The sequence below is a fragment of the Rhinatrema bivittatum genome, chromosome 11, assembly GCF_901001135.1.
Source record: "Rhinatrema bivittatum chromosome 11, aRhiBiv1.1, whole genome shotgun sequence".
In the NCBI taxonomy this organism is placed as follows: domain Eukaryota; kingdom Metazoa; phylum Chordata; class Amphibia; order Gymnophiona; family Rhinatrematidae; genus Rhinatrema; species Rhinatrema bivittatum.
In genome coordinates, this window is record NC_042625.1 from 93,259,486 (window position 1) to 93,271,031 (window position 11,546).

General features: G+C 46.1%; 1 protein-coding gene across 2 annotated transcripts; it reads left to right on the forward strand.

Moving 5' to 3' along the window:
- The first annotated feature begins 19 nt into the window (after positions 1–19).
- On the forward strand, positions 20–11,072 carry SNIP1 (Smad nuclear interacting protein 1). Of its 2 annotated transcripts, none has more exons than XM_029571659.1 (4): positions 20–320; positions 1,604–1,745; positions 7,421–7,980; positions 8,891–11,072. In XM_029571659.1, the coding sequence occupies exons 1-4, from the start codon at positions 157–159 to the stop codon at positions 9,159–9,161; spliced, it is 1,137 nt and encodes a 378-aa protein (XP_029427519.1). In that variant the 5' UTR covers positions 20–156; the 3' UTR covers positions 9,162–11,072. The 2 variants fall into 2 exon arrangements, with proteins under 2 accessions (XP_029427519.1, XP_029427520.1); XM_029571660.1 differs by having other exon boundaries at positions 1,604–1,721.
- Positions 11,073–11,546: the final 474 nt, after the last annotated feature.

The following is an 11,546-nucleotide window of genomic DNA, read 5'->3' on the forward strand; positions in this document are numbered from 1 at the left end:
GGCCTAGCGTACGAGAGGAATTGCATTGTGCTTCCGGGTGTTGGCGGCGGAAGTGACGCCATACGCGTCCCCCCTCTCTCTCTCTTCCTCCCTGCTTCCTGCTGCGCGTTTCCTTTTCCTTCTTTCCTCCGGTTAGGTGCCGCCCCGGTCCCGGCCATGAAGGAGCTGAAGGGCGAGCGGAAAGCGAAGAAGAGAAAGAAGCGGCGGAGGGAATCGGAGTCCCCCCCGCGAGCCAGCGTGGCCGTGAAGGTGGAGCGGATGAACCCTGCCCGGCCTCAGCGCTCGGAGTCCCCGGAGCCCCGCAGGAAGAGGAGCAGCGGGTACGGGCCTCAGAGACACATCCCACCCCCGGTGCTGCCGCGGAGACCTGTTCCACCTCCCGCGCCGTCGCAGGGACCGGCAAACGCGCTCCTCTTATCAATTCAAATCTGGGCCTCACGACTCGTGATACCAGTAATAAAGGAAGGAGGGAGGGTGGGTGTTTGACAACCTGGGGGGGTCTTCTAATCCGCCTTTTGGTAGGGGTGGGGTCGCAGACCATTTTTTGAAGAGGGGAGAAGATGGGGGGGGGGGGATCTGAAAGTGATTGTATTCGGAGATCTTAAAGTGGCCAAACAGGTAGATAAAGCAAAAGCCAGGAAAATGCTTGCTTGCATAGGAAGAGAACTGGTCAGCAGAAAAAGGGAGGTGATATTTCCTCTGGTGAGACCTCACTTGGAACACTGTGTACAGTGCTGGAGACTGCAGCTTCAAAAGTGTATAAACAGGAAGGAGTTGGTCCAGAGGGAGGCTACTAAAATGATCAGTGTTCTTCATTCTAAAGCATATAGGGATTGACTTTAAGATCTACATACCTGTTCCCTAGAGGAAAGGGGATATATGATAGAGACATTTAAACAACTAGGTTTCCATGCACAGGACTCATGGGATGAGGGTAAAATGAGGTAGACACAGGAGTAATCTTAGGAAATATTTCTTTTCAGAAAGGCAGTGGATGCATGAAACAGCTTCCCAGTGGAGATGGTGGAAACAAAAACAGTATCTGAATTCAAGAAAACCTGGGATAAATGCAGGGAATCTCTGAGGGAGCGATAATTGTAAGGGCCGAAATAAATTGGATGTATGTGCAGAATACATGGGCCATATGGTCTCTTTCTGCTATGTTTCTTTAGCATAGTGGGATTGACACATTCCTGGAGAAAAGCCCATAAATGGTTATTAGTATGGTAGACTAGGGAAAACCACTGCTTATTTCTGGGAGTGAACAAGGACTTGGATCTGCTAGGTAATTCCTGGTGATCTAGTTTGACCACTGTTGGAAACAGTATGCTAGGCTCGAAGAACCCTTAGTCTGACTTAGAATGGCACTTCTTATGTGCCCATTTTATAGATGTCATTTTGAAAAAAGGGGAGGTCTCAGAAGCTCACATTGAATAGCATCTATGGCTAATTTATTTTTGGTTTCTACTAAATCTCATGAGCCTTTTGGTACTCTGTCAACACCAATAAGCCCTGGAAAATCAGTGTATAGAGAAAAGCTTGAAGAAGAGTAAACAGTTTTGTAAATATTTTTTTGTTTGTTGCTTTTTTTTTTAATTTTTAGATCACCAGCAAAAAGAAAGAACAAGTCTTCTGTAAAAAGAAATAAATCTCCCAGATATAAAAGAAATAGTGAAAGCAGGAGTAGAAGTCCTCCTCACATCATGGTCAAAGTGAAACAGGTACCTTGTGTGTCTGGTTATCAGGTAACTATCTAAATGGGTTTCCCTGTTTGTACCCAGGTCAGGCCAGACAGATGGAGATTGAAAATTTTGCAGGCAGCGCCACAAAACCTGGTGTACCACCTGCAGTCCCTCAGTATTTCTCTGTCTCCAGCAGATGAAGGAGGTACAAAACCTGCAGTTCTGCACCTGGAAAAAAAAAAGATAGGAAAGGAAGGAAATTTTCCTTCCAGGAGGTTGGCAGGTCCTGGTGGGACCATCCCTCCTGGTTGTAGAGGTGGACGAGCAGGGGTTGGGACCCTTGATTGCTCACTGAATCACACTGAAGGTGAAAGCTGGTGGTCCAGTACCCTCACATCCAGCAGGACTGGGAGAAGCCTCTGCCACCCTTCAAAACTGGGAAGTTTACAAATTGTCTCTTTCATAAAGTTTAAAAAAAGAGAAAAAGCTTTGAAGTTTAAAAAAAAACAAAAAGGAGAGAGTGCATTTGTTTTCTTTCTGTCTCCCTGTTGGCGGTGGCAAAGTAAGGTAAGCCGAGCAAGGGGCATCCGTTTAGCGGCTCTCCCAGTGCCTTCTCCTCTCTGGGCATAGGCCGTGCAGTTGGGGGTCGGGCCGAGCCACGCTGCGCGGGTGCCAATGCACCGCGTGTGGAGATTATAGGTCATGTCTCTCTAGGGCCGGCTGCTGTTCCTGATGCCTCTCTGGCGGGGAGGGTACATTGGGGGGGGGGGGGGGACGACTGCAGCAGCGTCTTGAAGGCGCTGCGATGGGGGAGGCAGACAATCTGCTTCTGCTGAGCGTGGGAACAGTGGCCAAATTGAAAACTTTCATGGCTGCTCTGGATGCAGAGGGGAGGGGATCGCCCTCCAACGCTTTCTCCAGCGGTTTTCAGCCCCAAGGGGGCCGGAGGGGGGCAGTCGGGGGAGGGTCAAGATCTTCTGGAGAAAGATTCTCATGGTTCCTCGCCTTTCTTGCCGGAGTTCATTCTTTTGATGCACGAAGCTTTTTTGGCCCGAGAAGCCGCGGGGCGGTACTCTCTCAAGTGGAGGGCGTCAGAAGCTCCGTCCGTGATGGGGCCCTAGGATTCGGAGAGTCCTTGGTCCAAGCTGCGCCAGGGGCCACCGATGATGGTTCCTTCAAGGAGTCTGATTGTGGGTTGCTGTCTGAGGATGGCCCTCCCAACACTGATCCTTCCTGGAATGCGCAGAATTCGGACAAGGACTCTGATACGATCCCAATGATGGAAGAGGATTATCCCAAGGTTGTTCACCTGTTTCAAAAGGAAGAGGTGGTACCTCTGATCCCGCATGTCCTGGTGGAGTTAGGGATAACGGTTGCCAGGAGGCAGTGGATCCAGTCATGGCTGGCTTACGGGGTCCAGCCAAGACCTTCCCTTTTTATAAGTCGGTTAAACAGTGGTAAGGGAGTGGAATACTCCAGAGACTGGCCTTGAGGTTAGCAGAGCCATGGATAAGCTTTATCCTTTGCCCGAAGGCACTCTGGAGCTCTTAAGGGTTCAGACAGTGGATGCCTCTCTCTCGACAGTTACGAAAAGGACCACCATTCCAGTGGCTGGCGCAGCAGCTTTGAAAGATTTGCAGGACAGGAAACTCGAGATGCACCTTAAGATCTTTGACATGTCTGCTCTTGCCTTCCGTATGGCAGTGTGCGGCAGTGTTATGCTTTGGGCTGGGCTCCGATGGGTGCAGCAGTTACAAGATGATAAAGCTTTGTCACCCTCGAGAGTCTAACAGGCGGAGCGCTTGGAGGCTGTGGTCACTTAAGGGGCCGATGCATTATTGACCTCATCCGCACTTCTTCCAGAACGATGATGTCGGAGGTTTCAGCCAAGAGGCTTCTTTGGTTAAGAAACTGGTCAGTGGCTATTTTGTTGAAGGTTCAGCTTGGAGCCTTACTTTTCAAGGGCAAGCATCTTTTCAGAGAAGACTTGGAGCAGCTGATAAAGCATCTGGGAGATGATAAATTACATAAGCTATTGGAGAAAAAGCCCAAAGGGTTTTTTCCGGCGTGCTCTCTGTTTCAGGGGCAAAGACATTTCCGACAAGGCAGAGCACCAGGCACTGTCCAGAGGCAGACCTCGGGGAGATCGCAGTCCTGGAACTATTCATTTTGAGGCCGTAGGGCAAGCAGAGAGGGCTCCAGCCATGGTAGTGATGGAGCCAAGCCTGCGCTATGAGGCCGGCCCACTCCTCAGTCCCAGTCATCGGGGATTGCTTGACTCAATTTTACGTGGGCCAAGATCATGTCGGACCAGTGGGTTCTGAGCTTTAGAATTTGCTCTGCCACTAAGAAGCCTGTTCATGGTATCTCCTTCTGCCTCTGTGGAAAAGAAGCTGGTCGTACAACAGACCATCTGACATCTGTGAATGCTGGGATCCATTGTTCTCATCCCCCAGGAAGAGCATGGGATGGGACATTTCATTTATTTTGTGTTCCCAAAAAAGGACAGAACATTTTGTCCAGTTCTGGACTTGACAAAAGTTAACGTAGCTCTGAGTTCCCTGGTTTTGAATGGAGACTCTGCGGTCAGTCATCGCAGCGGTGCGGAGCGTTCTTGGCTTCTTTGTTTCTAATGGCGTACCTGCCCATAGGCATCCGTCCGGATCATCAAAGGTTTCTCTGGTTCATGATCCTCGGGAGGCATTTACAATTTTGCGGCCTTCCATTCGGTTTGGCGACGGCTCTGAAGACCTTCACCAAGGTGATGGTGGTGGCAGCAGCCCTCCGAAAGGAGGCCGTGCTGGTTCACCCATATCTGGACGACTGACTCATTTGAGCAAAGTCAGAGGACCTTTGCAGGCAGGCGGTGGAGGTGTTGTTGCACTGCTTGGTTTGGATAGTGAATTTGTCCAAGAGCCATCTCTCTCCCTTGCAGGTCCTGGAGGTTTTGGGCGCGTGCTTTGATACCCGAGTGGGGAAGGTGTTTCTCCCGGAGGAGCATATTGTCAAGTTGCAGTCTCAAGTTCTAAATCTATCTGAGGCCTAAGTGCCCAGGGCTTGGGATTACTTGCAGGTACTCAGCTCCATAACATCTACCTTGGAACTGGTTCCTTGGGCATTTGCTCATACGAGACCTCTACAGAAGGCGTTGCTATCCCGGTGGGATCTAATGTCAGAGCAGTTTCATCTTCCCCAGCCGCTTACAGAGTCAGCCAGGCCCAGTCTTTCGTGGTGGTTTGGTCGGAACCATTTGTGCCGCAGGGTGGACCTTTAGCTTCCACAGTGGATGGTGGTGACTACCGACGCCAGTCTATCCAGTTGGGGAGCCGTGTGCCAGTCCCAGTTAGTGCAAGGCCAATGGTCGGCAGAAGAAATGTCCTGGTCCATCAATTGCTTAGAGACAAGGGTGATGCAGTTAGCTCTGCAGGAGTTTCTACCTCTTTTATGCCAACATCCAGTCAGAATCCTGTCAGACAGTGTGACTGTGACCTACATCAACCGCCAGGGTGGTACCAAGAGTCGAGCAGTGGCTCAGAAAGTGGAGATGCTGATGCGTTGGGCTGAGCAGCATCTGGCCTTGATAGCCGCTTCTCATTTGGTGGGGTCTGATAATGTACAAGCAGATTTTCGCAGCAGACAATTGGATCTCTGAGAATGGAAGCTACCGGAGAAAGCAATGTGCCTCATTTCTTGCAGATGGGGCATACCTCATACGGATCTAATGGCAATTCAGTGGAATGCCAAGGCACCATGCTTTTTCAGTCGCAGAAGAGAGCACGGAGTGGAAGGGATCGATGCCCTGGTTCTTCCTTAGCCGCATGTCATCCTGATCTATGTATTTCCACCATGGCATCTGGTGGGCAAGATTATGAGGAGAATAGAGATCTATCCAGGAAATGTAATTCTAGTGACTCCAGGGTGGCCACGGAGACCTTGGTTTGCAGATTTGATCAATCTAGCAGTGGACGGCCCATTGAGACGCTGCTATGGCAGGGTCCCATATTTTCAGTTCTAGCGGCTTGGCTTTTGAGAGGAGATGCTTAAGGAAGAGAGGATATCCTGAGGATGTTATTTCTACTCTGTTGCAGGCTCAAAAGACTTCCACATCCTTGGCATATGTCAGGGTTTGGAGGATCTTTGAGTTTTAGTGTACAGAGCAAGGGATTGATCCTTGTCGAGCATTGGTGGCGCAGATTCTGGCATTTTCGCAGAGAGGCATGACGAAAGGTTTGTCCTACTGCTCCTTGAGCATGCAGGTGTCGGCCCTGAGCTGTTTTCGAGGCAAGGTTCATGGAACAATCCTAGCTGCATATCCGGATATGGTATGCTTCCTCTGAGGGGCGAAGCATTTGCGCCTTCCGGTTAATAAGGTGTGCCCTTCTTGGAGCCTTAACTTGGTCCTCAAGGGTATGTGTGCCGGCACTGTTTGAGCCTCTTAAAAGGGCTACCATAAAAGATCTCACTTTGAAGGTGGTTTTCTTGTGGTGAATTGTTCAGCTAGAAGGGTATTAGATCTTCAAGCCTTGTCACGTAGGGAGCCTTTTTTTTGCAGATTTCGGATTCCGGGTTCATCTTGCGGACGGTTCCGTCTTTTCTGCTGAAGGTGGTTTTGGCATTCCACTTAAGTCAGGCAGTGGAGCTTCCATCTTTCCCAGATCTGGAGGTTGGTGCACCTCATGCAAACGAATTAAGAGGTTTGGATGTCAGAAGGGCGTTGATACGGTATCTAGAGGTCACTAACAGTTTCAGAGTATCAGATCACTTTTTTTGTGCTATGGAGTGGTGCAAAAAAGGGTCAGAAGGCATCAAAGGCTACGATTTGCGTTGGTTGAAGGAGGCCATTGGTTCCACATGCATCTGTTGCTGTCGACCTATGCTCATTCTACCGGGTCTCAGGCAGCCTCCTGGGCAGAATGTCAGCTGGTTTTGCCACAAGAGATTTGCTGGGCTTTGCATACCTTTGTCAGATGCTGTCAGTTGGAGGTCCAGGCCCCGGACGTTGGGAGTTTCAGTGACTCTCACAGTCCCACCCTGGTTAAGGAAGCTTTGGTACATCCCAGGAGTCTGGACTGATCTGGGTACGTACAGAAAGGGAAATTGGTTCTTACCTGCTAATTTTCGTTCCTGTAGTACCACAGATCAGTCCAGAGTCCCGCCCGGTGGTGGAGAGGAGATTTGGAGAGTCCGCTCGATCTGTTATTGTAATGATTCTGAAGAATGGCACAGGTTTGTTAGTCCTTACAATTAAAGTTCCGAAATTGGATAGATTTATCCATTATAAGTTTTTCTCTTTCCTCTGCTCATTTTGGGGGATATTACTTCATTAGTTTTATTAAACGTTTTTGCTGTCTTAGCTTGGGTACTTAGTAATACTGAGTTGAGTGACTGCAGGTGGCACACCAGGTTATGTGGGGGTGGGTATGAAACTTTGTCTCCATCTGCTGGAAGGGAGGCAAAACCCAGGAGTCTGGACTGATCAGTCCAGGAACAAAAATTGAGCAGGTAAGAACCAGTTTTCCTTTTAAAAGTAAACATACCCTGATTTTGGAAGGGGAGATATGTTTGAGCACGCATGTATAAGCTGAGAAATTAGTATGCTAGTGCTATGAAGACAAGGCAAGGACCAAAGATATTGTAGTGCCAATGAAGTTGTATTGGGGAGAATATAGCACGTGTAAGAATCCCGTATGTTACTTGCAAACAGCAATGTTGTGCAAACGTATTATTTGTTTTTACAGGAAAGGGAAGAGTATTCACATATTAGGCATGAGGAACGACAGCACAGGAATGGGTCCCAACAAGAACACAGAAGAGAGAGGCATAGAGAAGAATCAAACAGAGGGAGGCACCCTAACCAAAGGCATGGAGGTCAGGAGAGAAGCAGGGATAGGGAGACTCGGAATCTGCAGGAGCAGCGAGAAGAAAGGGAGTTCTACAATGAGAGGAGACAGGAGAGGCGCCAAAGGAATGAGATGAACAACAACAACGATGAGAATCAGGAATTTGAGAGCTCCACCACTAGCGCCAAGGAGAAAGAGCTCCCAAACTTTGAACTGTCCGGTGCTCTGTTAGAAGACACCAACACCTTTCGAGGGGTAGTGATCAAATACAGTGAACCTCCAGAAGCTCGCATTCCAAAAAAGCGATGGCGTTTGTACCCCTTCAAGAACGACGAGGTTCTGCCAGTCATGTACATCCATAGGCAAAGTGCCTATCTCCTAGGCAGGCAGCGAAGAATTGCAGACATCCCCATTGATCATCCGTCATGTTCCAAGCAACATGCCGTGTTACAGTATCGGTGAGTGTCACTTTTGGTGCATCTGTAGGGGATAGGATGTGAAAGGGAAATGAGGACTGGGTGCTAAAAAAAAAACCAAAGGAAAATTGGTTACCACACAGTGAGAACCATTGGAATTTTTTATAAGGTGGTTTCCTGTGCAAAAAATATTATATTGCATCATAACATAGGATGAGGCTGCACTAATGCTGATGAAAAGTGCAGGTTTAGGTAGAGTGGATTCTGGGATTTGGACTAGAATTGAAGGCTTCACTAACTTGATCTTTAGGTTACTCAACCAGATTGGGTTCTCCACAAGGCTAATTTGTATCTTTTGCTGATCCTGAGGACTGAGTCTGAGAGAGGTATATTTGAGGGACCTTTATTATTCTGAGCATTTCCCTAATAAGACAATATGTTCTAGGCCTTTTCCTGATTGGTTAAACTGTTCATTCTGATTGGTTCTGACTTGAATTGTTTGATAAACTGAGAAAATGCAATTTTTTTTTACTTCATAATGGATTTGAAGGTAGATAGCTTTCCTTTTGACCAATATGGGCTGGAGATATAAGTACCATTTTATTGAAATAAGAAACCCGAGGAAAGGAATAAAGTCGTACCTTGACAAGTTTTGCTCGGTATAAAAATTATTCAAGTGATTTGCTAAGGTATTCCATACCTTTTGTCTTTTGTAGCAAAATGATTTAAAGGGACACTGGAGAGTGGTAAAATTGGGATCAGGCAGTCCTTGATGTTTTACAGAAAGATATCTGTGCAGCACACCATAAAGCACTCTGATTTTCCAGCAAAGGGCTTACAGAAATGCAGGACATAACTAGATGAGAACAACACACAAATTTATTATCCCAGTCTTCAGATTCCTAATTTGCAAACCTTGTGTCTTTTGATTTTCTTATGTTTCTTTCTTGAGGCTTGTCGAGTACAGCCGTGCTGACGGCACCACTGGCCGGCGAGTGAAGCCATACATCATCGACCTGGGGTCTGGTAATGGCACTTATCTAAACAACCAGCGCATTGAGCCCCAGCGCTACTACGAACTGAAAGAGAAGGATGTGCTGAAGTTTGGTTTCAGCAGCAGGGAATACGTGGTTTTACACGAGTCCTCAGACACTTCGGAGGTGGACAAAAAGCCGGAGGAGGAAGAAGATGATGAAGGCATGGATGAAAGAACTGAGAGTTAACAATTTATCTGGGAAGGAGACTTGAAACCTGTTGTACATGCTTTCTTTTAAAGATTTTCAACTTGAATTTGGAAGCCAACAGTTGGGAGCTGCCTTGTATTGCCTTAAAATTGTTCCTCTGTTGCTGATCTTATAGTTTTAGTATGGGAGGAGGTTAAGCTAATGGTTATTTGTCTTCTGTTTGAACTAGTTCTATAGTATTTAATCTTGTCAGCACTGAGCATTTAAGTCCTCTGATTAAAAAAAAATATATCTTTTGTTGTCCAGGTACCAGAGCTGCCCTATAGAGATTGATTTTATAACTTAAAGGTAGCCTGAATAGATGAACTGTATAGAACAAGTTAAACTCTTTGTTTTTAGCAAATACAATTGACGTTGTCATCCTACACATTTTAGACACCACTTTAAATGACAGGAAAATGCTATGTAAAATATTTTCCATGGCACCAGTGAATATGAATATGCTTTTTGTTCTTCTGTGGTTTTTGCTCCCATTTTTACCCTCCTGGACGACCATTTTACAGATCAGCTGCTGTGGCACAGAGGTTCTCTTGTGTTTAGCTTCTCTGTCCTGTAACAAGCTCAAAACTGCCACTTCAGTAGTGGTAAGAATAACTGATTTACAGAATGGCTGGGTACTATGAAATTAGTAATTAAGAACTATTGGGGGGGGGGGGGGGGGGGGGGGGCAGGGATAACTTTTAGGAAGCCAGGATCCTCACTGGAAGGATGATTCAAGTTGTGAATACTTTGTCCATCCTTAGTTAAAGATCTTGCGGAAAATTAAAATCAGATATAAATCTGAATTGTTTCCACATTGGAAAAATAGCCTTTGTTAACTTTTACTCAATATTATTAGAAAGCCTGCATGTTCACTTGGTAAGTTGTCATGGAGTTTAATGTTTGTGAGGTAGAGGGTGAAAATGTGATGTTTTAAATGCTGTCTGTCTCTGAAAATGATACGTGTACATCAAACTGGACATGCCTTTCAAAATTGTCAAGGCAGCTGTGGACCCTGGCTATGGGTGAGTAAAATCCCTGTTTAGGGGAGAAACTCCGCATATTCAGTGCATTGTGATGTTTTCCTAGATTCTTTAAGGAAAATTACTGAATTGATAGATTGGTAAGTATGAGAGATGTCTGATTATTTGTGTTCTAATGCTCACTTTTAAAACTCTTCATTCTTCTAAGTTGGTAGAAATTGCAAAAGCAACCATTTTTGGACCAGAAATTATTCTGTAGAGAAACTGGATGAGCTCATGAGCCATGGTGCTTAAGCAGCTAATGGGGGAAGATTACTGCTGTGAAATGAGTCTGGTGCTGGGGCTGACAGCTTTGTTGGCATCATGTACTTGTTGTTTCTGTTCCGTTCAGACATAACCAGCCAGCTCAGTTCTCAGTAGTGGGATTCTTGAAGTGCTAGATGTCAAAATTCAGAAAGGCAGGACAGTGTAGGAGCACCTCATTTCCATATCAGTACTCGCCATACGCTGAGGCTTTTCATGAGCATAATTAAAACTTTAGGAACAAGCTGAAAAGCTGATTGGTACTGGTCATATAGGTGTGCATTGGATAGTGGCACTGTAACACTTCTGTTTATTGTGCATCAGGGCTACTCTGGCCCTGAATGGTTTTTCAGAATTAGTTATTTTCTGCTTTTCTTTTTTTTTTGGTGGAATAGCATGCTCACATCGCTTCAAGAACTACTAATTTATGAAGCTTCAGTTTGTGTATATATTCCTGTTTTGCTCATGTGATGGAGAGAGGGAGGGGGAAACACAGGGCTCTTTGTTCTGTTTCAAAGATATTTTTTTTCTATTTTCTATATATTAAAATGTTCAAACATATGTAATTAGACATGTACATGAAAATGTTTTCTGCATCATAAAATTGAAAATGAGTTTATTTCGGTGCTGGACATTCACGTTCATTGATTTCTTTCAGCAGTTAACCTCTTCATGTAGAAAGATAACCATGTTCTAAATCTATTTATCTGGCTAAAGTGGACTGCTTGACAAGTGTTCTCTGCATTCCTAAACGTGGGATGGGCCTCCACCGTTTGAGCGGCATTCTAAAGCGTTCGGGCGGGGAGGAAGGAGGGATTATTTAAATTGGGGAAATGCAATAGCATTTGTAGGGAGAGAAGGGGTAGTACGGAGGGTTAAGTTTGCTCTTCATCGTTTTTGGCTATTGTATGTTATGGTCACGATCTTTGTTAAAAAAAAAATTGCAATAACGACGTGTATTAAAAAATAAACAAAAGCGGTAGGTAGGCCGCCGACCATACAGATAGGTGCCCAGTAAGTACCTGCTTTTTAGCTGTGTGCTTTGCAGCTTGCAATTTTTCAGCCCGGACCAATGTATCATTTCCTGTTAAACTGCCTG